The 27,827-nt window shown below is 37.5% G+C and overlaps 3 protein-coding genes across 3 annotated transcripts; 2 read left to right on the forward strand and 1 right to left on the reverse strand.

Annotated features, from left to right (window-relative positions):
- Positions 1 to 10,140: 10,140 nt before the first annotated feature.
- Positions 10,141 to 27,822, reverse strand: LOC140137211 (transmembrane protein 180-like). Its single transcript, XM_072158885.1, is given in 6 exon segments — positions 10,141 to 12,331; positions 13,438 to 13,521; positions 14,691 to 14,845; positions 16,642 to 17,045; positions 17,048 to 17,674; positions 26,893 to 27,822. Coding segments are annotated over 5 exon segments (1,461 nt in total). The 5' UTR covers positions 17,586 to 17,674; positions 26,893 to 27,822; the 3' UTR covers positions 10,141 to 12,051.
- Positions 24,601 to 25,830, forward strand: LOC140157580 (uncharacterized). Its single transcript, XM_072180823.1, has one exon. The coding sequence runs from the start codon at positions 24,601 to 24,603 to the stop codon at positions 25,828 to 25,830; it is 1,230 nt and encodes a 409-aa protein (XP_072036924.1).
- LOC140157617 (uncharacterized) lies at positions 26,776 to 27,510 on the forward strand. The gene has a single exon (XM_072180858.1). The coding sequence runs from the start codon at positions 26,776 to 26,778 to the stop codon at positions 27,508 to 27,510; it is 735 nt and encodes a 244-aa protein (XP_072036959.1).
- Positions 27,823 to 27,827: the final 5 nt, after the last annotated feature.

Genomic DNA, 27,827 nt, shown 5'->3' on the forward strand with positions numbered 1-27,827 from the left:
AACTTAAGGCCAAAAACACACAAAACATGATTGTTTTCTGTAGCAAGTCAAGTTAATCTAGTCTTGAAATGAAAAAAAAATACATGAAAAAATATTTCGTATAGGCCCCTCACGAAAACCATAGTGCATTGCATTCGTACCTGCTCAATTAGCATTTTGTGCGAAGTTGCCGTTCTTTTTTTATGGACCTTTTCATTTTACATGTAAAGTCTATGGAGATTAATATTAGAGAAGGTTGGAAAATGCACTATAGGCCGTTTTAGGCACTTAAATACTCATAAAAAAAGAACGGCAACAACTTTGTGTAATAAAATTTGCACAAAATGCTACTTGAGCAAGTACAAATATAATTAAATACTTCTGGAAAGGGGGCTATAGCTAAAACAAAAAATGTCCTATACCTTAGTGGTTATGAAACAAAGGTGTACCTGCACAACCTCTAGCTACGCCACTGCTGAGTGGGTCTTTAAACGGTCAAAATCCTTGATATTTCAGCTTAAGAAGTTAAGATGGACAGAAACCCTTCCTAGCAGGTATTACTAATTTCTGCGTTTTCGGTAATTTGAATAACAAAATTGACAGAAATCTTACATTATGGCTGAATGTTCAATAATATTCTTGAATTTGATTTATTTCTAGTATTTCTCAAAATTACAAAGTGGAATGTGTAAAAGAGTTTTAAAACTCTCATATTAACAACATGTCCAACACGAATGATGATAAAACACCCCGGGCATCATACGAAATAAATGGGTATATTTGGGTAATGCAGTATTAAATTATGAGCCCTGGACGAGGGTAAAATGGGGGGGAGGGAGCAGGATTTTGTTTTTACCAGCTTTAAGGGGGAGCAATTATTGGCTAGACAGGGGAGAGGTCAATTTTGGCATACATAGGCCATCTTTTAAATAAAACGCAGTACGGAAACACTTAAATTGGCAAATTTTCCTACTCCCTACGCTCTTGACCATTTACGGTTTGTAAATTGGGATCCCAAAAATTTGGCATGTGAAAAGGGAGGAGGCCAGGTGGTGGTCGCCGTGCATTCTCTAAATTCAGTTAATTTTCATCGTCAACCGTGTAATTGAATGGGATTATTTTGAAATTTTAAAACGCTTGAAATATCACAAACAAATAGGCCTATGTTAATAAATAATATAAACACAAGCTAAAACCCCACAAAACTAAGCGAGTAGGCCTATATGGAAAATGCCAAACGGCCGGGCGGTTTCACAAGTTGCCGGCTCTATCATGCCACTCGCCGCCTGGATGAGGCAAATGTTTCTTGGCAGGCCGGGGGGGTGCCCAGACAAACGAGAACCTAGACCTATGACTTTGACTCGCGTAGTGAAGCCGACACTGCTTAGCAACGAATTTGACAAGGACGCATACCCGGACGCAAACAAGCAGACATGTTCGCGTCTATGGAACAATCAATCAATATTTTATTAACATTCACCAAACAAACTGGTATAGTTAATATTTACAAATACAAATATTTACAATTGAAATTGTAATATTAAAGTTACAAGTACAAATATTTACAATTATAAAAGAAATATAAATTAGTCTTAATAATAATAGACAATATTAATAGTGGCGCTCAAGTCCACGTTGCATTGAGTCTATAGAATGAAAATATGACAGGGGGTCGCTGCTCTAAGCCCAAATGAGGACGTTGTTAATATCTATTAAGCTGAATTTATACTCGATCGCCGAGCGATGCGATTAATCGCTTTTGAAAAAGCGATTTGCAATCGCCGAATTTTGCGATGCATCGCCCGTCGCTTTTGCATTTATGCTTATCACGGCGATAGCGATTGCAGACGACAATTAAAATATTCTAAATGCCACAAAATACATTTTAAACACATCAATTGCTGTCAATAATTATTGCTTTGAATTAATTCATCACCAAAAGTTAAAAATCGAGAAAGGTAAATTAATTAGCCAAATAATAGATCCAGTTGGTTGTATATGATTGGTTGACGCATTCACGTGTCAAGCGATATCGCTGGGAAGTTGAGATTTCTTCAACTTGCAAAAGCGACGTCGTTTTTGCCTCCGCGATTTGAATCGATTGATCGGCTTGACGCTCTGGAAATGTAAGTAAACATTGAGCATGCGTGAAAATCGCTTTTCTGCAAAAGCGATCGAGTATAAATTCAGCTTAAGTCCATGTTCGTTCGTGAATCAAAAGCTGATTTGACGAATTTGGAACATGTTGCATTTGACGCGGCGATAACGGCGCAGTAATCACGCAAACGAGCGCGTCAAACATGTATGCGATATTTCTTCGCGCCTAGTAACCCCGTCAATCCGTCAATATCACCTTGGATACGGGGCTTCACCTCCCGCTGTGGTAAAGGATGGGCAGTAATAGGTCTAGGTGGTATGTCTATGGGGGGGTGGCAGTCCAACGCCCTCTATAGATTTCGAGTATGACTTTGAAGGTGTTTCATGGGGGAAGACAGTCTGGAAGTCCAGTCCACTGTATGTTGGGGGGGGGTCTGGAATTCCAACGCGTCGTTCGGGGAAAAAGTCTGGAATTCCGATGCCCTCTATAGTTTGGAGTAGGGGAAGGTGGGGCATAACGGACCCCCGGGGCAAAACGGAACCACCTGGAAAAATAGGCCTTGGCAATACTGCCGTCTATGCAAATTATATTGAGGAACACAAGTATGGCTACGCGGATTTACAACAAAAATTTTATCTGAAACAATCCACTGACATTCGAGCAAGATCGAGTCAAAAATTACTACCCGTCTGGTGTAAGATATGTAGATGTTTAATGCGCTGAAATTTTACTTCATTAATATCGGATTCCCAAATAATTGTGTATATTGTAAACACGAAGGTACTAGCCATGAGCTGTATTAAGTGCATGGCCTATATGCTACGATGTATTATGCATGCAACCTATTTCTAAAAAATCGGGTATGGGGCAAAACGGAACCCTAGGTGTGGGGCATAACGGAACAGGGTTCCGTTTTGCCCCGGGCGTTTTGTCCCACAGATGGGTTCCGTTTTGCCCCAATTGGACATAACTTGTCTTCACTCAAGGACATGTAGGCGTTATCTAGGGGCCTACTCGAACATGGTAAACACTTCGCTGAAACATAGACATATAACTAGACCTACAGATAGAATTAATGATTAAAAGTTAACCACTTACTCCACAGAGATGGTAGGCCTACTGAATATTTCTTTCTGATCAAATATTGGTCATACATATTATAGGCCTACTAGGCCTATAAGAAGTTAACCACTCACTCCACAGAGATGGTAGGCCCACTTAATATTGTAACTGAATATAGGCCTACATATAACTAGGCCTAGGGCCTACCGATGGAACAACTGATATAAGTTTGCACCCAGGGTGCCGTTTTGCCCCATAGGGGGTTCCGTTTTGCCCCGATAGTGGGGCAAAACGGTTTTTTTTTTTTTGAAAATATTTCTTCAATTTTATAAAAAATTGTAAGATTCAAGTTATATTGGTTAATGGTATATTAAAGGTAAATACAAACTTCAACTGAACATATAATTTTTACAGTCATATTACTTATGGTGACGTCACAGAGCATCCTCAAAGTTAAGTGTTCCGTTATGCCCCACCTTCCCCTACATGACTTTGAAGTCTGGAATTCCGACGCATTGGTAAAAAAAGGAGTAAAAAAAGTCTGGAATTCTGACGCCGCTGGGGGAATAAAAGTCTGGAATTTCGACGCGTTGGGGAAAAAAGCCTGGAATTCCGACGCCCTCTATAGGTTTGGATTATATGATGTGAAGGAATTTGGGTGAAAAAAGTCTGGAATTCCGACGCATTGGGAAAAAAGGAATAAAAAAAGTCTGGAATTCTGATGCCGCTGGGGGAGTAAAAGTCTGGAATTCCAACGTGTTGGGGGAAAAAAGCCTGGAATTCCGATGCCCTCTATAGGTTTGGATTATATGATGTGAAGGAATTTGGGTGAAAAAAGTCTGGAATTCCAGACCAGAATACATACAAAAAGAGTATGGAATTCCAGTGCCCTCTATAGGGGGGGATTGATTATTATCTGGAACAGCCCAATGTAGGCCTATATCGTCCAATTTTAATTTTGTTATTCTTTCCCAAAATGCTGAAGTAATATTAGCATTGGCTTAGAAAGATTTTCAGGAGGGGGGGCTGGGAATTGAAATTTTTATTTTGGTGGGCCACCCTGGCCCCTGGGGTGCCCGAGAGAGGTCACCCCCCCCCCCTCTGAGTTAGAAAATTTTGCAAAATATCACCCATTCCCTCTATTTTATCTAGGAATAGGCCTACTAGCATCAGATTCAATTTAGGCGTAAGTTGGAACATGCATGGCTAGACATTAGAAATAGGCCTAGCACTTAAGTTATAGCAAGCAATCAGGTTTAAAATCTTTTAACCAATTTCATGTCCTATAGGCCTATAGGCCTAGGCTTGGTCCCGAAAAAGTTCGGATAGCCTAGGCCTACTTTTTGAACCCCCATGTTTTGGGGTCTATTATCCGAAATTCTGTCTAAAGAGCTACAATTTTTGGAGTCTTCCTAATGAACTGGGAGTGTTGTCTGAAAATGGGACACTTGACCGCCACACATGAGTACCCCCACCCGGGAATTAGCCCTACTTAACTTTTATCAGCATGCAGGCAGATGGTGTAAGTGTAGGCTGCGGCAATATGTACAGAAAGAATTCAGTCTTCCGTTTCCCCGAATGTCTTCAATATAAAGCAGTTCCAAGCTTTTGTACACTACACAAATGATATTCTGGAACATAAAACAAAAAGCGATCAAAAAAGCATTAAAATGTCCAAATAGTTCACAGCAAATAGACCATGATGATGATGATGATGATGATGATGATGATGATGATGATAAAATGACAATGAGGATGATGGTGCAGATGATGATTTATATTAATTTATTTATTAGTTATGATACTAAGTTGTTCTATACTCTCGTTTATATTCATGTCATTTATTTCGCATTGTGATACCGATTTTATTGGCATCATTACTAGTAAGAGTGTATATGATGATGATGATGATGACGACGACGACGACGACGACGACGACGACGACGACGACGACGACGACGACGACGACGAGGAGGACGACGACGATGACGACGACGACGACGATGATAATGTCATGATGATGATAATGAACTTATACATGAACTTACATGAAGTGCCACACCATTGATGATAATGATGATAAGGGTGACGATGGTATGGCGATGGTGATGATGAATATTAGTCCTAGTAACTAGGAAGTTCGAACCCTATCATAATCATTTGGACGTTATATTGAACTTGTTCTAAATAAGCAGATAATTCCTAATGTTATTAATCTTAATGTCGTTAGGTCTCAGTTACTGGGAGTAGATGAAGAAAAGTGTGAACAAAATTGAACGCAAATGGTGACAAATAAACCTTGTTACTTACCAATCTAATACTAGAATTTGCGAAGGAATCGATCGCAGCGACTGTATCCAAGCCTGATTTCTTTGTTAATGAATTTTCGCGCCAGTGGATGGTAGATCACCCATAATGCATTTGGAGTAACCTGTATTTTTGTACAGGTGATTACCAATTGATGAGGGGCTCATTGACTCACAGTTAGGAAGAGATATAATGCTTTATCCCTATTTCAGACAATGGTCGAGGTCCAATTGTCGAGGCTTACACTGTCTTGATTGATTACATCGATCGACCAAAAGATAAAATATATAAATAAAATAAAAGAAAAATATAAAAGAAGAAACAGGAATAGAAAATTAATAGAGAAATTAAAATTGAAATTGAAATTGAAATTGAAATCGGGATTGAAATTGAAATTAAAATTAAAACTAAAACTAAAACTAAAACTAAAACTAAAACTAAAACTAAAACTAAAATTAAAATTAAAATTAAAATTAAAATTAAAATTAAAATTAAAATTAAAATTAAAATTAAAATTGAAATCAAAATTAAATAAAAAATAGTATAAAGTAAAGTCAAATAAAATACAGTTAGAGTAATTAATTAATTAAAGGCTAATATTGATAACTATCTACTGCTTTTAATTTGATGAAGTAGATATATCTACGGTTGATAAGGTATTGATAAAGTAGCTATCTACTGCTGATAAGGTATTGATAAAGTAGCGATCTACTGCTGATAAGGGTATTGATGAAGTAGCTATCTATATGCAGATAGAGGTTATCCGTGTTCTATAAGCTGCATATCCTATCAGCGACTGCTATACCTTGTTTAGGACTTTCAAAAGAAGTACCTGCATGTGCAGTCATGACTGTTTCAAAATATCCCGCCAAAGTCATGCAGGTAACTCCGAGGCCATGCATTGAGTTGGTTTGAATGAGGAATACTACGGGAACCAGCGCCTTTTGCTAGAAGTCACGCATGAGTAAAGTGGATAACCTATATAGTATATAGATATCAGTATTGATGAAATAGCTATCTGCTGCTCTTCTGCTGCTGATAATGGTAGGCCTAATTGATAAGGCGACGGCAATCTACTGTTGATTTTGATGAAGTAGCTATCTACTGTAGATAAGGGTATTGGTGAAGTGGCTTTCTACTGCTGATATTAGTATTGACGAAGTAGCTATATAATGCTGATATATGTATTGATGAAGTATCTATCTGCTGCTGATATTAAGTATTGATGAAGTAGCTATGTATTGCTTAAGGGTATTGATAAAGTAGCTCTCTACTGCTGATGAAGTAGCTATCTACTGCTGATAAGAATATTGAAGAAGTAGCTATTAGGATGTATTTGTTAATAAAACCTAAACCTAAACCTTAACCTACTCCTGATAAGGGTATTGATGAAGTAACTCTCTAACTGCTGATAAGGGTATTGATGAACTAGCTCTCTAACTGCTGATAAGAGTATTGATGAAGTAGCTATCTACTGCTGATAAGGGTATTGATGAAGTTGCTATCTACTGCTAATAAGGGTATTGGTGAAGTAGCTATCTACTGCTGATAAGGGTATTGATGAAGTAGCTATCTACTGCTGATAAGGGTATTGACGAAGTAGTTATCTACTGCTGATAAGGGTATTGATGAAGTAGCTATCTGCTGCTGATAAGTATTGATGAAATAGTTATATGCTGCTGGTATTGATGAAGTTGCTATCTACTGCTGATAAGGGTATTGATGAAGTAGCTATCTACTGTTGATAAGGGTACTGATGGAGTAACTATTTACTGTTGATAGGCCTAAGGGTATTAACGAATTACTGCTGATAAGGGTATTGATGAAGTAGCTATCTACTGCTGATAAGGGTATTGATGAAATAGCTATCTGCTGCTAAGTATTGATGAAATAGTTATATGCTGCTGGTATTGATGAAGTTGCTATCTACTGCTGATAAGGGTATTGTTGAAGTAGCTATCTACTGTTGATAAGGGTACTGATGGAGTAACTATTTACTGTTGATAGGCCTAAGGGTATTAACGAATTACTGCTGATAGGGTATTGATGAAGTAGCTATCTGCTGCTAAGTATTGATGATATAGTTATATGCTGCTGGTATTGATGAAGTAGCTATCTACTGTAGATAAGGGTATTGGTGAAGTGGCTTTCTACTGCTGATATTAGTATTGACGAAGTAGCTATATAATGCTGATATATGTATTGATGAAGTATCTATCTGCTGCTGATATTAAGTATTGATGAAGTAGCTATGTATTGCTTAAGGGTATTGATAAAGTAGCTATCTACTGCTGATGAAGTAGCTATCTACTGCTGATAAGAATATTGAAGAAGTAGCTATTAGGATGTATTTGTTAATAAAACCTAAACCTAAACCTTAACCTACTCCTGATAAGGGTATTGATGAAGTAACTCTCTAACTGCTGATAAGGGTATTGATGAACTAGCTCTCTAACTGCTGATAAGAGTATTGATGAAGTAGCTATCTACTGCTGATAAGGGTATTGATGAAGTTGCTATCTACTGCTAATAAGGGTATTGGTGAAGTAGCTATCTACTGCTGATAAGGGTATTGATGAAGTAGCTATCTACTGCTGATAAGGGTATTGACGAAGTAGTTATCTACTGCTGATAAGGGTATTGATGAAGTAGCTATCTGCTGCTGATAAGTATTGATGAAATAGTTATATGCTGCTGGTATTGATGAAGTTGCTATCTACTGCTGATAAGGGTATTGTTGAAGTAGCTATCTACTGTTGATAAGGGTACTGATGGAGTAACTATTTACTGTTGATAGGCCTAAGGGTATTAACGAATTACTGCTGATAAGGGTATTGATGAAGTAGCTATCTACTGCTGATAAGGGTATTGATGAAATAGCTATCTGCTGCTAAGTATTGATGAAATAGTTATATGCTGCTGGTATTGATGAAGTTGCTATCTACTGCTGATAAGGGTATTGTTGAAGTAGCTATCTACTGTTGATAAGGGTACTGATGGAGTAACTATTTACTGTTGATAGGCCTAAGGGTATTAACGAATTACTGCTGATAGGGTATTGATGAAGTAGCTATCTGCTGCTAAGTATTGATGATATAGTTATATGCTGCTGGTATTGATGAAGTTGCTATCTACTGCTGATAAGGGTATTGTTGAAGTAGCTATCTACTGTTGATAAGGGTACTGATGGAGTAACTATTTACTGTTGATAGGCCTAAGGGTATTAACAAATTACTGCTGATAAGGGTATTGATGAAGTAGCTATCTGCTGCTAAGTATTGATGAAATAGTTATATGCTGCTGGTATTGATGAAGTTGCTATCTACTGCTGATAAGGGTATTGTTGAAGCATCTATCTACTGCTGATAAGGGAATTGATGAAGTAGCTATCTACTGCTGATAAGGCAAAAAAAAAAAGGGTTTGTCTCAAAGCTCACGAGAAATTTAAAAACAAATGCGAAATGCGATTTCTTTCTTTTTTTTATTCCCGACTTTTTCATGGTATTTTGAGAAAAAAGTCTGATTTTCGCCGATTTTTTTCTGGAAAAAACTAAAAAAATTCGCATTTGTTTTTTGCCAAATCGTGCGATTTTACAAACGCGCGCGCAAGCTTTGAGACAAACCTTTTTTTTGGCCTAAGAATATTGAAGTAGCTATTAGGATGTATTTGTTAATAAAACCTAAACCTAAACCTTAACCTACTCCTGATAAGGGTATTGATGAAGTAGCTATCTACTCCTGATAAGGGTATTGATGAAGTAGTTATCTACTGCTGGGCAGGGTATTGATGAAGTAGCTATCTGCAGCTAATAAGCAGAAAAGGAGCCATTCTGCCATTGGGAATTTTGATAAACTTATAGTTTATTTTAGAAAAACAAGTTTATCATGCCAAAGTGTTCAGTATTTCTCAAGAAACTGTTTTTTCTCAGACAAACATAGTTTTTCAATTGATGTATCCAAATCTGTGTTAATCCTAGCTTTTCTGAGGTAGCTCAGTTTTTCTGGGATAAACTCACGTTTTTCTTAGATAATCTCAGTTTTTCTCAGATAAACCTGTTTTTCTCAGATAAACTTTATAATGGCTTAGAGTATCAGTTGATATGCTAGTTTTTTAGTTTACAAAAAAATTTCAACTCAGAGTTGAACATAGTTTTAAAAAACTAGAGTAAATAGATTGATCAGGTTTGTAAATCATATCAAATAGCAATTTTCGCTTGACAAAACAAGTAAGTTTTTACTTACTCTAATATTTCGTCCTAAACGTTGTAGAACTTATCAGATGTAACCACTTTCCTGGGAAACTGACTTCCGGTTGTGAAGACTGGAGACAAGACCAATCACAACCGGAAGTCAGTTTACCGGGAAAGTGGATCAGATGGTCACATCTGATGAAGTCCTAAAATGTGTAGGATGAAATTAATTTATTAGAGTAAGTAAAATCTTACTGGTTTTGTCAAGCGTAAATTACTATTTGTTAAAAAACTATGTTTTTGAAAAACCAAGTTTATCAAGTGAAAAACACAATTTACCTGAGACAGAGAAAAACTAACTTTATCCAAGAAAAATAAGCTCAACTAAGTTTGGGTGCAGAAAAACTAAGTTTATGTGAGAAATACTAAGTTTATCAAATTACTGAACACTCATATGTGATATTTAATAGGGCACTGGGGGAGCAAAGTGAATTTCAGGGAGGCAAAATTGACGCAAAAGTGGAAATTTACGTAATTTGGGGGGTTTTGCCTAAAAAGTGGGGGGAGGGGCAAGATAAATATGTAGCGGCACCACTGCAAAAGATCCCATACACTATGACTCTCACTTCAATTAAATCACACTCAATTCTACAATATCTCCCTGTTGCTTCTTGATAATTTATTTCAGTATCATGCCTTAAAAAAATTGTTTGATTTGGGTAACATTTTCTTTTTTTCTTAAATTTTAATCTTTTTTGATGTTTTTATTCATTTTTTGTTAAAAATAAGAAAAAAAAATCTAGGGTCGGGCCTATTTTTAGGGTCGGTCGGGTTACGCCAATCAAACAATTTTTTTAGGCCTTACTAAATTTCATGTTTAGACACCTGACAATGTGTGAGTAACATTTCACACAATTTTGCCTATTTATCCACATATAAAAAAATAAATATATAAAAATGAAACAGTAAACTACAACCTCCTTCTAAGTATATTTGTCAAAATGGCACTTTCTGTAACTATCTATAAAAAAACATACAAACATCAGCCTATTTTGACTTAGTTGTAATTCTATTAGGATAAACAGAAAATGTGAAATTAACTTATATAATTTTATATATTAAATTGATCACATTCACCAAATGCAATTGGTACAAGCTACAAGATTACAATTTGAGAAAGGTTTTTAACACAAGTCTCCACATACATAAATGACAGCCAGTGAAAAAATTTCACTGACCATCCAAGATTTGAACCTAGGACCTTCGGATCACCGGACCGATGCTATACCAACTGAGCTCTGTCTTGAATATAATTTCGAAATGATTTCCAAACCTCTTTCTTAAAGCTTCTTGGATGAGAAGATGAACTGAAGGCCTATAACATCACTGCTCTTCTCCATCTGACTCATTAACTCAGTTGGTAGAGCATCAGTCCGGTGATCCGAGGTCCCAGGTTTAAATCCTGGCTGGTCAGTGAAATTTATTCACTGGCTGAAAGCCCAAGCACTTTTGAAAATGAAAAGTACAATTTCAACGATAAGTAAATAGGACTAAACTTCAAACTAGGACATTCAAAATAAAATGATCAACCATAAAACATGTTCCCAATTCATGATAAGACTCCATTGCAGTTCACATGATACTAAATTCGTAAGTCACACCTCAAAAAAATAAAATAAAATGTAAAATCACTGAAGTTATTAAGTTATCATTTATGAGTACAATGGTAAGAACATTTTCATGAGGTGAAATATGGACTGTTTTTTTAGGGTGAAAAGTGGTACGGCCATGGCCGTACTGGCCGTAGCGTTTCCGTCGGGCCTGTTGGAGACTTGTGTTAAAAACCTTTCTCATATTTAATTTCCCACATAGTTTAATTTTATTTCTCTGTCAAGAAAGTCCTGTGGTAAAACATTTATCTGAGAAAAACTTAATTTATCTCAGAAAAAACTGTTAATCTTGGATAAACAAAAGTTGTATCAACTGATCTGATAAATTTCATTTTTCTGAGTCTGGCATCAATATACTATACAAGTTTTTCAGCAGTTTTTCAGTTGATGTATCAAAATCTGATAAACTCAAGTTTTTCTGGGATAAACTCAGTTTTCTCAGATAATCTCAGTTTTTCTCAGATAAACTCAGTTTTTCTCAGATAAACTCAGTTTTTCTCAGATACAATAGCTTAGTGTATCAGTTGATATGCTAAGTTGATCAAAATCATTAAAAAAATGATGTCATCAAAGAATTATTGTCACCAAAGAATGTAAAAGTGTAAAACCATGCACAGAGACTATTTGAATACCGAAACTTTATGAGATAGTACTATAGTCAGTAGGCAATGTTATTTTATCAATGACCAAGAGTACACACAAGGAATCGGTTCGAAATATCCTTGGAGTTGTTTACATACTTGAATTATGACTCTACATGCTTGGCAATAGTAATATGGCTATCTCTTATTGAATATGGTCGCCACACAAGAATTTGCAGCAACCCTATCACAAAAGGTATTGCACATGCCACTGTAAACATGGCTGAAGACAGTTCTTGGTGTTGTATTGCCGTCATATCCCCAGATACCTTCTCTTGGTAATTATTTCTGTCTAGTATAGCAACTATCATCATGGGAGCCAGCGACTCTGCTGGTTTTGTGAAGAGTGCATTGTAGGCGAAGACACTGGAAGACAAAGGTAATCTGTACAAGGAAACAACAACATAAATAAGAGTAGCTAAGTTAGTGCAAGTCCAGAAGGTTTTTTTTCTTGATTTACTCTCTTTTTGGAACTCCCCTTGATCCCAAATCTCTTCTCAAAATTCTTTGCTGTGTACACTCTTTTAGTTTAGTTTATTATTTCGGGGAGAGGGGGCAGGGCTGGATTTACCATTGGGTCAGGGATCCCAAAATGAAGATAATCTCTAAGTTCTCATTGGATGATAGTGAAATGCTTGGTTATAATCAAATTATATCTGCCAAATATATATTGTATTTAATTTTATTTCCCTATTCTTGAATAGGTTCCCATTTCTGCATCTCAGTTTCTGTAAATGCCAACAGCTTCTGGGGTAACTAATTGCCCCGACCCTTCAGCGGGACCCTGGACCCTACGCCACAAGGCTTGGACTCCAGGTAATGAATACCCTGAGCATATACCTTCTATGTCTGCATTACTTTGCATCCAAAATATCTGGTCATAAAATTGATATAGCCCATCTATTTATCTACAAGAAGGCCCCATCTAAAATGGCTGCCAGGTGTCATATGTGTACAAAAATTAGGCTATAGAATGCAGAAACTAAAGGGTAGCTATTGCAAATGGTTCCTTCATGCATTGGGCTTTCCAGTTGAAATCCATATACACCCCTTATGGAAGACATGACCTTAATCTTCCACACACGGAGTGTGGTTGTCAAATGGAGGTTACCAGGGGTAGCGCTAGAACTAAACACTCCTGTGTCCGCAGGGACCCCCAAACTTGCAGAAAATCAAAAAGTAGGGGGTGCGGAGTAGAGTTTGGTGAGTCCGAGTTGCACAAATGCAGCATAAATAGTATGTCTGCAATAGCGCTAGATTGTAAACCTGGGGGTCTGCAGGGACCCCTGAACTTGCAGAAAATGTCAAAACAGGGGGTCCGAACTCTATTTTGGTGGGTCCGGGACCCCAAAAAGCGACCTAGCGCTACCCCTGGAGGTTACCTGAATAGGCGGCTCAATTTAAAATCTACACTCCCTGTGATTAAGGTAATGTTTTCCATAGGTGTATGGATTTCAACTGGAATAGCCCATTAAAATTTATCAACTCACCTCCTTTTATGTCTTTCTTGATCAGCATCAATAATGTCTGAGACAGGTAAGTTGAAGAAGGCAAAAATTGTATTGGGTAAACTCCTGAATGGAAAAGATAAAGGTCAATAAAAAACATAATATGTAGGAAGCGTAAGACATAATAGACCCAAAATAATATAATGTCTCAAAACTTACAAAGATTTTAAAATCCACGGTGGAATATGATTTCCCTTGATTTATAAATGCGCTATTGCTTTTTTAATTGTTTTACTGCGGAAATTTAATAATGCATGGATTTTCTGTGATTGAATCTCAAGCCTTAATATAATACACACATAACTTGTATATCCATTTACCATTCTTTGGATGGAATAAAATACTTTAATAGGAAACATGATTGATCAATAACATTGACAGATGTATGGTAATGGGGCATAAAATTAAATGTAGCTAAAAGTGATCAATGGAGGCTGGCCATATGGGACCCAATTATAAGCTGATTATATCAGCAGAGGGCATGAGCAGCCAATCAGCAGTATGCACTGTACTACACACTTAATGTATGTAAAAGGAATCATGTTTGTTATTTTACACTCCTTTACTTTCAAATTAAACTACATGTATGCAAAAAGCATAGTTTTTCTTTTCTAAAATATTATAATAACATTGGCAGTAATTCAAATCTGCTTCAACCAATATTAAGGGGGTACACTCCTGTGGTAAATTTGTGACTATTTTTGCATTTTTTCTTATATTATAATAACACACTGGTAATAAAATTTATGTATATTATTGGTTCAAGGAATCCAATTAGCCTACTACACTGAAATGTCAGTAACTCACGACAAGCGGTTCAGTATATATGATAGGAAACGAGGTACATGCTAGCGGTACCTTATTTTTTATCATAAATAACAAACCACTTGTTTTGGGTCACTGAAATTCCAGTGTAGTAATTGGATTCCTTGCCCCTATAATATACGTAACTTTTGTTACCACTGTATTATTAGTTTTTGAGAAAAATGCAAAAATAGACACAAATTTATCGAGGGGTGTAGTACCCCCTTAATTCTTATAACTAGCCCTAGACTTTATTCAAGACCTCACGTCTCAGCACCCAACAATATGCAAACACAAGTACAAAGCATTTCTTAGTTCTTACACAGTTGGGAGTTCACCGCCATTAAAATATGGTGCTATTCCCTTGGCTTATCTCCCATGCATATTACCCTAAATGCATTCTTTTCGGAGCTGTGCCGGCTTAGACTTACCCTTCGATCAGCATAAACAATGATAACAGCATGTACTGATGCCTTCCTGCCATAAACACTACTACAGCACAGAACACTTTGAAGTAAAACGACCACAGAATAACACAATAGTATCCCTTACGACCAACTACTGGGCTAAGACACAACACCAGGATCTGTAACACAAAAACAGATGAGAATTAACAGTGTTAATTATAATTAAAATAACAAATATACTGTATTGAAATGAATTATAATTATTGCCAGATATATTATTAAAATCATCAAGCATCTAGGACCCTGAAGTTGCATCCTTTCACCTACATAATACATGATGTAATGTATTGTATCTTCCTGATGTTCCACTACTTTAAAAGTGTTTAAGACTTTCATTTGTGTGTCCAACTTGGTAAAATGGTGCTTTTAAAGAAATATCATTTTCAAACTGAATGCAAACATTTTAATTGGCTAATTTGATGCCACTTTGCTTTGTTGTTCAGCAGATTAATTGATATTATGTTGACACAATCTCTTCACAAAGTCAGGCATTTTGGAAATTGAGTTGTTGCCATAACTAACTGAGCTTACTGATGTTCAAATTATCAACTATCTATGTTTCTGCCATTTTATGAACATTTTTTATCAAGGGTTGAGAGCCAGAAAGGCTCATAAATCACAACTTAGAATTCCTTTGTGAGTTTAAAAGGCTTTCTGGTCTGCAACCCTTGACATCCATCTTTTTTATTCCTTACTTATGCCTATTATATCTGATCATATTCAAATTTTATCATATCGTGTCAATGATGTCACATATTTAACGTTTGTATTAGGTTTGAACATCTGGATAATTGTCCAAAATAATATTTGTTGAGAATTCCTAATTTGCCACATACCTGCACACATTGAATTCTAATAAAAAAACATGATTACATAAAGAAGTCCTTCGCTTGTGTCTTTACTTTCTTCTGCTTACTTTGACCCCTTTGACAAGATATGGATTTTTTTCCCAAAAAGACCTACTTTTTTTTGGTGTTTTGGAAAAAAAAATCCATATCTTCAATACGAAAGGTCAAAATTTTCAATTGATCGTCGGCTTTTCATCCCACCTACATACACTTTAAGTATAAATCATCAGATTTATAAAGTTTACTTCAAGTACTGTTAAATATCAAAAATATCAATTTTAATGATTTGCCATAGAATGTGTATTAAATTGCGAATTTCAAAAAATCAAAATTATTTGATATCAGAATGACATTCTTCGTATTCAGAGTGCAATTCGATATGTCTGATGTGCTCTGATGTCCCAAAATAAATACTGTCCAAACGTTCATACCCCAGCCCTTAAGGCATTTAGCTTGAACAATTTCTATACAACTCAGCCTTTAAACCTTGGTATCTTTAATTTGGCCACAAGTAAGAGATACTGCTGAGAGCCAGGGTTGAGCTGGCCATAAACACTTGTTATTGTAAAATAGTTGTCACTGGGCAGAAACAAAGTGCTATGTGAATTTGATAAAAATCTTCTACCTGCCCCTAATTTGTGCACATACATGTAGGAGGTTGTGAAACTTGAGCCCACTTTCCACATAGGAGACTGAAAGACATACGTACATACATGTATGTATTAGGTTTTTCCCAGAGAAGATACCTTACCCTTCCCAGAAACCTTTGCAATATGATACATCACCTCACTTTTCAAATGCAATTCCCATTATCATGTACATGTACCTATTCCCTTTGTTTTCATTTCATGAGTAGACTGGCTCAACAATGCTCAATAGTCAAGAAATGAACATATTTTGCAAGATGTGGATGTCCTGTTCATTGAAGTATAATATTCATTTCTTCACAATCGACCCAAGCTGCACCAGATAGCAAATCAGTACGGTATATAGGAAAATGGGAGAAATGCATGAAGTGTAAGATATCTTTACTGGGTTTTTTCCTGTCCAGCGAATAGTAAACTCACCTGTGGAATAATGAAAGCTGATCCATAGAGAAACTTCCTGTAAAACGGTGACATAACATGCTGTGGTAATAACTCATCACCAAAAATGGACAGAAAGTTACTCATGTATATACTTTGAAAAATCTGCATAAAATTGATGGTTACAAATATGATGAAATTTTTCTGTTGAGCTATCTGCTTGAATTGAGTAAAAGATGACAATGCAGATGAATCCTCCTTGTCTTCAGATGAATCCAGCTTCTTTTTTCCAGATGAATTGTTTCCTTTGAAAGGTACAACATGTATGCTTGGTGATTCAATGTCCACTGGATCAGGAACATCGTTGTCGTACATGGTACGGACATGTGTCCCTGTATAGTACATTGCCCAACAGCTGATTAAAGCAATGACTACAACAAACATTTGAAGGACGCCATATCATTTAATCCATCACATAGTACTTGGGAGAAAAAGACGCTACTGGAACCAAAAATTGAAGCAACTTGTGTGTACCTTGTCAACCGAAGACGATCTTCATGCTTATCCGAAATTTCTGCAAAAAGGGCACAGCTTGCCAATCCGATGAAGGTGAACATAGCATCGTAGCAGGACAGTGCTACCAGTAAGTGCACACCAGCTAGCCATGGATGACTTGCGTAGTCACCCCATGGAAACCAGGCTAGGAGGAAGCTTAATGCGAATAAAGGTGCTCCATACAAGACATTCAATCTACGCGATCGGAATATTTCTAATTTTGAGTTGTCCTGCCAGTATGCAAAAAGAGGATCATTTATGGCATTCCAAAATAGGTATATTACCTGTGCAACGTCAAACCATGCTTGAGAAACATGGTAATGGTCTAGAAATATCTTCACATAATAAAAACTGAATATGGAGTTCATCATCGTGAAACCACATGCCAAAAAGGCATATGCCACAGAGTTGGAATGAAAATATCTACCCATGCTTGCAATGAGCTGTCACAACTTCAGAATGTGGAAAAGTGCATTGCCTTTACTCCTGTACACACACAGCGACAATGAAGTTTTACTACCTGAAAAAAAAAATTATCAAAGTTAAATTACATGTCCAATGTATTGAACAGAGTTTAAAAGTTTGCAATTATTTCAGTGGTTATTTAAGTGTAACAAGCAAGAAATCCATACACGTATGCACTTAAGAATCTCAACAATTTGGACTCTCAAAGAGAAAGAGAGAATAAGATCAGAGCTGGTACATGGGAATTGAAACCAGGAACTCATGATTGCTGGTCAAGTACTAACTCACTGTGTACTATCTAGGACCAGTGGAGTAGCCAGGGTTTTTTTAGATGGGTCTTGAAGGGGAAATAAAGAGTGGGGCAAAAGGCAGTGGCAAAGTTGCACAAATTTGATTACAAAAATGTGATGAAGAAAGGCTCTAGCAGCTCTGTATAGGGGTATAATAGTCAGGAATAATTTCGGGGTTCTTTTTACAACTGGACAGAGATGTCAATGAGGTTACAGCTTGTCCCAGGTGTTTACAACTGATTTTTGCCAGGTATTAAATTTGAGCCCTAATCATGGCAAATTCAGGTACTTAAACATTATATGATGTGTGAATATTCAGATTCTGGGCAAATTCTTTGAACCAGTTGAATAACAACTGGACCCATGAACTGGTGTAGCAAGTCATGTTCTGAAATGTAAACGAGATCTACTCTCAATTCACATCAAGTCAGCTGTTTACTGCATAGTGCATAGCTCTATACAGAGTATGCAGAGCTGCCCCAGGATATACCTAATCTGAGGTTGCTCAGACTGATATTCTCCAATATACGAGGGTCGAGGGTTGGTCAATAGTATCCCACAACCATTATTTATCTCCGCTCATGTGTGACTTAGATGACTGTTACTTACGATCAATAAAGTTTGTACCTTTTAATTGTCTTTCAAATAAACATTCCTTTAAAAAAGGAATGGGGCGCCCAAATTATGTGAGCTTGGACGTGATATGGTGAATTCCATGGCATGGTGTTTAGATTTGGTCCCGGGGATTTGGTATCATAATGATTTTTTCTAGGGAAGAGTAGAAGATGATCAAATGCAAGAGAAATGTGTTTGATTGGGGAAGGTGTATCACAGGACCGTTTGGGATGAAATAAATTGAATTGGGATGAAGCTGTCGTGTCAATTTGCGATTATGTGGGGTGGGGGAGTTCAATTTTGGGGCATATTGTAGTGATGATATTGCTTTGGATATTGAATATTGTTGAAGTTCGTTATGCAGGGGGGGGTATATGATGGATAGTATAGAAGAGGATCTACCCCTATGTTGACCAAAAGAAAAGTTTTTATGAATGTATAACGTCTGTGATACATATACATCATAACGTCTGTGATACATATACATTATCTACTTGCTAATACACTGAAAATCTAATAGAGATGAAGGATAAAAGACAATTACAGAACATTCATTCTTCATAAAAGTAGCTATATGGGTATACAATGTTTACAAGATAAGAACGTTAATGTTTTGTACATGAACGTAACATCTTTGATACATAGTTGTTAACACACTGAAAATCTGACTAGAGATTTACAATTTGATGATATCCAAAAGAATACTTACTAACTTAGCATTGAAGAATTAAAATAATTACAGAACTTTCATTTGTTAACATACACGTAGCAATGATTAACAATGTTGAAAATACAAACGTAACGTTTTGTTCATAAACATAACATCCTCGACACATCTAGGATCCGCATAATTTGTTGATTAATGTCATAAACAGTCACAAAAGATTTATGGTCTGATCATTTTATCATTTTAAGGGGACCCGATATTGCATTTGGAAGAACCAGGCTTTTCAATTACTATCAAAACTGCTGGGTACCAAACTTTTTGATACAGCTTGTATAGTAATTTGTTCTAATTTCCATGCAAAAGTGGAGCCAGTTGTTTCATCCTTAAAACAAATAGGCTACACCATAATTTCCAATTACCCCATGCAGATAGATAAGACCTTGGTAAGATAAGCATGTTAATTGTTATTTCACTATCACTATCTTGATCTTGATAAGATGCCTGACTTTGAAACTTTGGGTACAAAAACTCATACTCTGCAAGTTAGGTCAAATTTTGCACTATGATTGTTTATTTGAGGTTATTGGACTATGCCATTCAGATTAGGCTATTGTAGTCCATAGTGTTGGTCACCGTCTATCGGGTTCTAAGAGGCGGTAAATTGGTTACAAAGGTCAAAGTGGTTACAAAGGTCAAAGGTCTCGAATTATTTGGTGTTTTTACAAATCCATTAATTTTGTCTTTTAAACAAAGAATATACGCACACCATTTTATCCTGTGCATAACAGAAAACAATAATAAAATAAAATCCAAGCATATTGTGGTTTTATTTCTGAGCAAGGGCATAATTTTAGCAAAACAATTGCGGAGTAAATCTAGTAAGAGTGAAATTAGAAGCTTCTCACAAACTCATGCCTATAATGTGGGCCGCCTCCGTAGAGGGCGCCCCAAAAACACAACAATTATATATTATCAGAGGTAGGCCTACCTTTAATTACGTAATCTCATTTGCATAAAGTCATTGCTATACACTGACAATTGTCAACATTGGTGGGAAATTTGAATTGTAGTTGAGGAATGTGTAATAAAAAACCAAAGCAGTTTACAAGCCTTATTTTTGGTATGAGGTAATCTGAGTATATTCAATTGATAATTGTGAAAGAAGAAATGTATTCATCAACAGATGAGGAAAGGGACCGTCTTTGAACTCTACCAAAAATTAAGCCTCAACGACAACCAAAAATGGTGTGAAAAGGGCCCACGTGGCAGGCCTTGCTGTCTAGATTTTAAAGGCGAGTGGTTAATCACTCCCTAGCATGATGCTTGGCGAGTGGTTGCATTTTCACAAATACCGTTTGTTTAGGTATAATCAAGTAGAGCTTTGTTTTAGAAACGACTTACGTTGAAATGCGCGCGTAGCGCGCTAAAATTTGTGACTTTCTCTGCTTGGAGAGGGCACAGAAACGGATAAATGCTGAATTGGCTGATTCAATTGCTAATTTGGGGAGATTTGCAGCGAGTGATAGTTAGTGTCTATGGCGAGTGGAAAATCGCACGCTAGAAATTATTGACCAGCCCTCGTATTGGCACATCGATATCAGGTCTAAGAACATAGATACATGTACACAGAAAATGTGGGGATTTTGGAGCCCACACAACTTCACTTTTTAATCAACATGTTCTATATCTTTCAATTAGAGTCACGCGGTAGCCGTGACCAGCAAGTTTTTAAAAAAAAAGACTGCTAAAGAAGACTAATAACAGATGCTCCCGCGAGACTATATATTTACAGCTAACATTAAAACACTTGACTTCTATTGTTCGATGTTATTTTTCGCTGGGTACAAAATGTGGCTAAAACCATGCTAAATGTTATTTACAGTCCCAGTGTAATATCTTGACAACTCATTAATTCAAAAAGGGCCACCAATCCTACAGTCAATTATTGTTCGTAATAAACAAATGTTTTTGCTTCCATTTCACGCGGTATTTCACAGCGAAAATTAGTTGCAAATCATACTGATCCAGAATTTTTAGACACTGCTACAGGTCTACCTGGTTATCACCTTCACACCACTTTTTCAGATTCACTTCCAATTATACCCTAGCAATTTCTGAAATACCGTACATACAAATTCCGAACCCCATTCGCCAAAAAATCAAGTTTTTCACAATTCTTTTGTTCTTTTCGGACGACACATCAATTCATATAATAAATATTGTACATCGACACGCTATTTCACAGCCGACTCCCGTGGTCTAATGGTAAATGACTTGGACTCCTATTCTGGGGACTGGAGTTCGAAATCCGATGACCAAATTTTTTTTTTTTACAACCTTTTATTAAACAATTAATTTTCGTTCATCAAGAATAACATAATTTTAAACATCTGGTGCTATTGTGATATTATTTTTTTTTTATCAAAGCAAGATGTTTTATTCTCAGGGAAATTGTTTATTAAAATTACCCCCCCGAGACTGCAGGGCTTGAAGAATGAGGAAATTAAAACCACAAATCGCGAAAGACCGCCAACAACCGCCGCTCAATAGGGATGTCAAACTAGATTGCCCCGCAGGGCAACAAAGAACCACAAACCGCGAAATATGGATATCCAACCAGTTTAAAAGACAACTTAGCCACCGATAGAGGCCAGGGCCTGAACAAGTAGAGAAATTAAAACCACAAACCGCGAAAGAATGCCAAAAACCGCCGCTCACTAGGGATATCCAACTATATTGGCCCGCAGGGCTACAAAGAACCACAAACCGCGCAATTTGGATATCATACAAATTAAAACCACAAACTGCGAAAGACAACCAACAACCGCCGCTCAATAGAGACATCCAGCTAGATTGCCCCGCAGGGCTTCAAAAACCACATACCGCGAAGTATAGTTATCCAACAAGCTTAAACTATAAATTAACCCCGATAAATGGTAGGGCATAAAGAATGAGGGAAATCAAAACCACAAACCGCGAAAGACCGCCAACAACCGCCGCTTAATAGGAAATCCAACTAGATCTATAAATCTAAATAACTATCAACCGCGAAATTTGGATATCCAACTAGATTTCCCCGCAGGGCTACAAAGAACCGCAAACCGCGAAGTATAGTTATCCCGATAGAGGGTAGGGCATGAAGAATGAGGGAAATTAAAACTACAAACCGCGAAAGACCGCCAACAACCGCCGCTTAATAGGGAAATCCAACTAGGGCTACGAAGAACTATCAACCGCGAAATTTGGATATCCAACTAGATTGCCCCGCAGGGCTACAAAGAACCACACACCGCGAAGTATAGTTATCCAACGAGCTTAAACTATAAATTAACCCCCGATAGAAGGTAGGGCATGAAGAATGAGGGAAATTAAAACTACAAACCGCGAAAGACCGCCAACAACCGCCGCTTAATAAGGAAATCCAACTAGATTGCCCCGCAGGGCTACAAAGAACTATCAACCGCGAAATTTGGATATCCAACTAGATTGCCCTGCAGGGCCTACAAAAACCACAATCATTAAAACATAATTATCTTGCTAAGTCGTGGCACTTAGACGCTTCCGTAGTACAAGCCTTGCTACATAGTTTCAATTTGAAGTAAATCGGACTGACTCTGTGTCTCGCTGGCATCGTCAACATTGGGTATGTGTTGTTCATATTTACATTTCTTAGTTGCCTTGAATAATTAAAGTATATTAATATGTATATGTATATTAACATTACAGTCACGCGGTAGCTGTGACCAGCAAGTTTTAAAAATAAACGGCTGATAAAGTTTTATTAAATTATTTACTGTCGTAAATCAAGGATAACATCATTTCAAACATCTATTTTTCGTTTTATTCGTTTTATGGAGTACTTCGTAACCCGATGACTTTCCAAGCTTAGAGCTGCTTGGCTACATTCATAAAAAGAAAGAAAATCCACCAAAAAAACGTTGACAACGTAAAGAAAGCAGCAAGTTTAAAAAGCCCCACCTCGGCTCACTTTTTGAAACTTGGTCCCATTTTGAATATCAACAGCAAATCGGTGGTTTTAACGTTTAAACAATAGCATCATTGCCATTAACATGCCTACTTGTTATTCGTTTAATTCAATCATTGGTCATGAACTTAATAATTACTATAAAACAAAACATATATAGGATATTGGCCAAGAACAACATAATAACCTTTCTGATCGTTCCAGAATTATGCTAACAACTTAATATCGCATCGGCACATTAAATATACATAACACTTCTGGAAATAATTTAAGTTGATAATTATGACAAAAATTAAATCAGTATCTTTTACAAATGGGACCAAGTTTCAAAAAGTGAGCCGAGGTGGGGGCTTTTTAAACTTGCTGCTTTCTTTACGTTGTCAACGTTTTTTTGGTGGATACCTTCTTAACTGCAATCCATACTATTTGGCACATTTTCAGTCTGTCATTATCGCAAAATAACAAGAAAAACATTCCCAACAACGTGGAATTGAAGACAAGATGGTGACTTTAGGCAAAATTCAAGCTCGCTGTGCTTTAGAAAATCATCCGATCAACATGGAAAAATGAAATTTTTTCAATCAATCATGAAATATTAATCTTGATGATTATGGAATCAATGCATACCAAAAGCAGTTGAATATAGTCTGTCCACATAGAAGTACAAAGTAAATACATGTAGACCTCGAAAACGGGAGGTATGAGAATAATTATTTCAGTGCAATGCTTCTTTGGCGCGCCAACTGCTGCGCGATTTGTGCACCACGCTCTTTACGCGTCGCGTCGCGCTCGCGTGTGACGCAAAGCATCGACCCCAGATGCCACAGATTTGGTTTGTACTTCTAAGTGGACAGATTGTAGACACTGTAGCTTTAGTAAGTTATTAAGCTTTCTCCTCGGATCTTTAATATTGCAAAATACAATTTTTTTTACAGCTTTATCGGAATATCGGGCCAGTCCTGTCCCGGAGGGAGTACTTATACATGGGGTATGGGTATGTGCGGCGGTCAAGGGTCCCTTTTTCAGGCTCTCCAGCAGTTCCTTAAGACCCACATTTGGATCATGCTCCAGTTCTTTGAGCCTCAAACTCTGACAATTGTAGCTCTTTGGCCAAAATTTGGAAAATTTTGGAATTTTTTAGCTCCAAAGCCTATAATTTGGCCCAATTTTAGTTCACAAGACCCACCAAAAATGTTAAAATTTCAGTTCATCAAGCCCCTATTTTTCCAAAAATCAGTTCTTACCGTTCCCAAAGTTTGGCTCAGAGGGCACAGGCATGGAAAATTCCAATCTGTGTATTATTAATCTAGCTAAGGGTAAGGTCCAGCATTGTTATAACCCATTGACCCGGCCAGCTGGCATTGCCCTGCTCACTCATTATATGATTCAACAATAACTAGTGCTACGGACAACTTTATACTCACATGCTCAGATATACTAATCATACTAATACTTGCAAACGTACCAAAAATAACTCCAAGAAATTGAAAGCTATGCTAGTAAATTGCGATGGCCTACACTGGTCAAAGCGCAAAGCTGATTTTCATGCAAGGGTTAATGATCTCGCTCCTGATTTGATTTTTGGATGTGAATCCAAACTTAGCCCAGACATGCCAACATACTCCATATTTCCAGATAATTATAACATCATTCGTAAAGATAGAGACTCAAACGGAGGTGGAGTTTTCATAGCCACAAAAGAAAACATAATTTCTGTTGAAAATCCTGAGTACGACTCGGATTGTGAAATTACCTGGTGTACCATTGAATTTGCCAGATCAGGCAAATTGCGTCTTGGCAGTTTTTATCGTACGCCAAATGGTGGTACTGAGCCCCTGGAAAAATTACAGGATAGTGTCAACAAAGTCCTGTCAAAGTCTGGTACAAAACATGAAAACATTCTCCTATGTGGCGATTTCAACTTGCCCGACATAGATTGGGACGCTCTTTGTACAAAACCTGATAGCAAGCGGAAAGCTCTCCATAATACAGCTCTGGAGTTATTAGGGGAGTTGCCCCTTATCCAACTTGTTACAGTTGTTACAAGGCAGGCTTCCCAGAATTGTTTGGACTTGATTTTTACCAACAACCAAAACATTGTCAGTAACATACAGACCCACTCAGGCATTTCTGATCATGACATCGTTACCTGTGACATCAACGTTTCTCCTAAATGGAAACGTAAACCGATCAGGAAAATATACCAATACAACAAAGCTGATGTTAGCTCCCTGAAGTGTTCACTTCAGAAAGAAACTGAAACCTTTTTCGCAAATCAGCCAGAGCAGAATTCTGTTGATTCAAATTGGACAATATTCAAAGATATAGTGAACTCACACATGGAGAGATTCATACCTCACAAAATGTCTAAAAGCAAACAGTCCTATCCATGGATAAACCAGTTTATAACACAACAAATGAGAAAACGAGACAGATTGTACAGAAAGTACAAATCAGCTGATTCATCATCCAGAACAAAACTTTGGAAAGCTTACAAGAAGCAGAGAAACCATGTTACAAGTCTCCTTCGTGACAGCCAAAATTCATACATGAATAATGTTGTTGGTCCTTCGTTGGACACAAACCCTAAACAGTTTTGGACCTACGTGAAGTCCCTAAAAGGGAATCCTTGGGCATTCCCCGCTTGTAGCTAATAACAAGACATTTTCTACTGACAAGGGAATAGCAGAGACACTTAACAACCAATTCACCTCGGTCTTTACTAAGGAAAATATGGACTCAGTACCGTCAAAAGGTTCATCACCTTTTCAAAGCATCCCCGATTTGGTAATAATTATTGACCTCAATGGAGTCATAAAGCAACTGCAAGATCTTAAATGTAACAAGGCTAGTGGACCAGATAACATCTCTTCCAAATTCCTGCATGACTATGCTACCGACCTGGGTCCCATACTACACTTCATCTTACAACAATCATATAGCTCCAGCACATTACCATCAGACTGGAAGAAAGCGTTGGTCACTGGTATTTATAAGAAAGGCACTAAATCTTCACCAGAGAATTACCGCCCCGTAAGTCTAACCTGTATTTGCTCAAAAATCATGGAGCATATCATCTTGTCTCACACTGCAAAACACCTAGCAGGTAACAAAATCATAATAGACCAACAGCATGGTTTTCGGGAAAAGATGTCTTGCGAGACTCAACTTCTCCAAGCTTCTCATGACTGGGCCGAGGTGTTGAATCGAGGTGGCCAGACGGACGTTTTGCTACTAGATTTTAGCAAAGCGTTCGATAAAGTTCCTCATCATAGACTGTCCATCAAACTTGAATACTATGGCATCAAAGGGAAGACCCTACAGTGGATACAGGAATTTTTATCAGGGCGTGAGCAATGTGTAGCAGTCAACGGCACACACTCCAAGTGGACACCAGTTACATCAGGCGTACCACAGGGCTCCGTCTTAGGGCCAACCCTTTTTCTACTTTATATTAACGATATTGTGTCCGACGTGAGTTCCACCCTCCGTCTGTTTGCGGACGATAGCATTTTATACAGGAAATAAACAACACCGAAGACCAAATAAAGCTCCAAAATGACCTTCAAAAAGTCTTCAATTGGGCCGACCAATGGCAAATGTGTTTTAATGCATCAAAATGTGAGTTCCTTCAAATTACACGCAAAACCAAACCGCTGAAGCACATCTACAGTGTGGACGGTCAAAACATCACTGAATCTTCTAAACATAAGTACCTGGGAGTTACCATCAACAAGCACCTAGACTGGAAAGACCACGTGCAGAGTATAACATCCAGAGCTCGTAGCACTCTAGGCGTCCTCAGGCGAAATTTATCTGCCTGCCCCAGGGAAGTTAAGGAGCGTGCATACCAAGCCTTAGTGCGCCCGAAGTTGGAGTATTCGTCAGCAGCTTGGAGCCCATATGCCAGTGGTCAAGTGAATTCCTTAGAATCTGTGCAGCGTCAGGCGGCTCGGTTTGTCACTAATAACTACGAAAGGACAGCCAGCGTTACTGAGATGCTCCAGGACCTTCAGTGGGATTCTCTATCTACTCGTAGGCTGCTTCAACAATGTTCCATGTTTTATAAGATCAAATATGGACTTGTTAACATCCCCTTTCCGAGTTTTGTTATTCCATCCAACCGACCGGGAAGAGTCTCCAACATCTGCTGCTACCAAAACATCCAGGCCAGGGTTAACTCCTACAGATTTTCCTACTTCGTGCGCATCATACCTATTTGGAATAGGCTTCCTACATCTGTGGTGATAGCTCCTTCACTTCACACATTCCAGAGTTTGGCACTACCAATCCTGAGGGATATGCAGCCAACCTCAACGCATCACAAAATCTAAGGAGCAGTGGTTTTTTACTTGCACCCCCTCAATGTATATTTTTTGAGCACGATTAGCACGTCAGCACAGCACAACTCCTTGGACAAGTTTTCAGCTTCTTCTGGAGTATACAATTCAAGATTCAAGATATGTTAGCAAAGTAACCATCATTAGTCGGCTGAAAATGTAGCCATAAAGCATGTAGGCAAAGGAATGAGCTGCAAGCTGTCGCTGGCAGAGTAAAAACCGAGATAAAGAATGGTAAAAAGTGAGCTGCTGACGTTGCAATGCAGCCAATGCAGCATTCCAATAAATATGTGATGATCCAGGCTGTCTAT

The sequence above is a fragment of the Amphiura filiformis genome, chromosome 1, assembly GCF_039555335.1.
Source record: "Amphiura filiformis chromosome 1, Afil_fr2py, whole genome shotgun sequence".
Taxonomy (NCBI): Eukaryota; Metazoa; Echinodermata; class Ophiuroidea; order Amphilepidida; family Amphiuridae; genus Amphiura; species Amphiura filiformis.

What these genes read in the sequence shown, in the direction of transcription:
- LOC140157580 (XM_072180823.1), top strand. Translation starts at nt 24,601, where the DNA reads ATGCTCAGATATACTAATCATACTAATACTTGCAAACGTACCAAAAAT.
- LOC140157617 (XM_072180858.1), top strand. Translation starts at nt 26,776, where the DNA reads ATGTGTTTTAATGCATCAAAATGTGAGTTCCTTCAAATTACACGCAAA.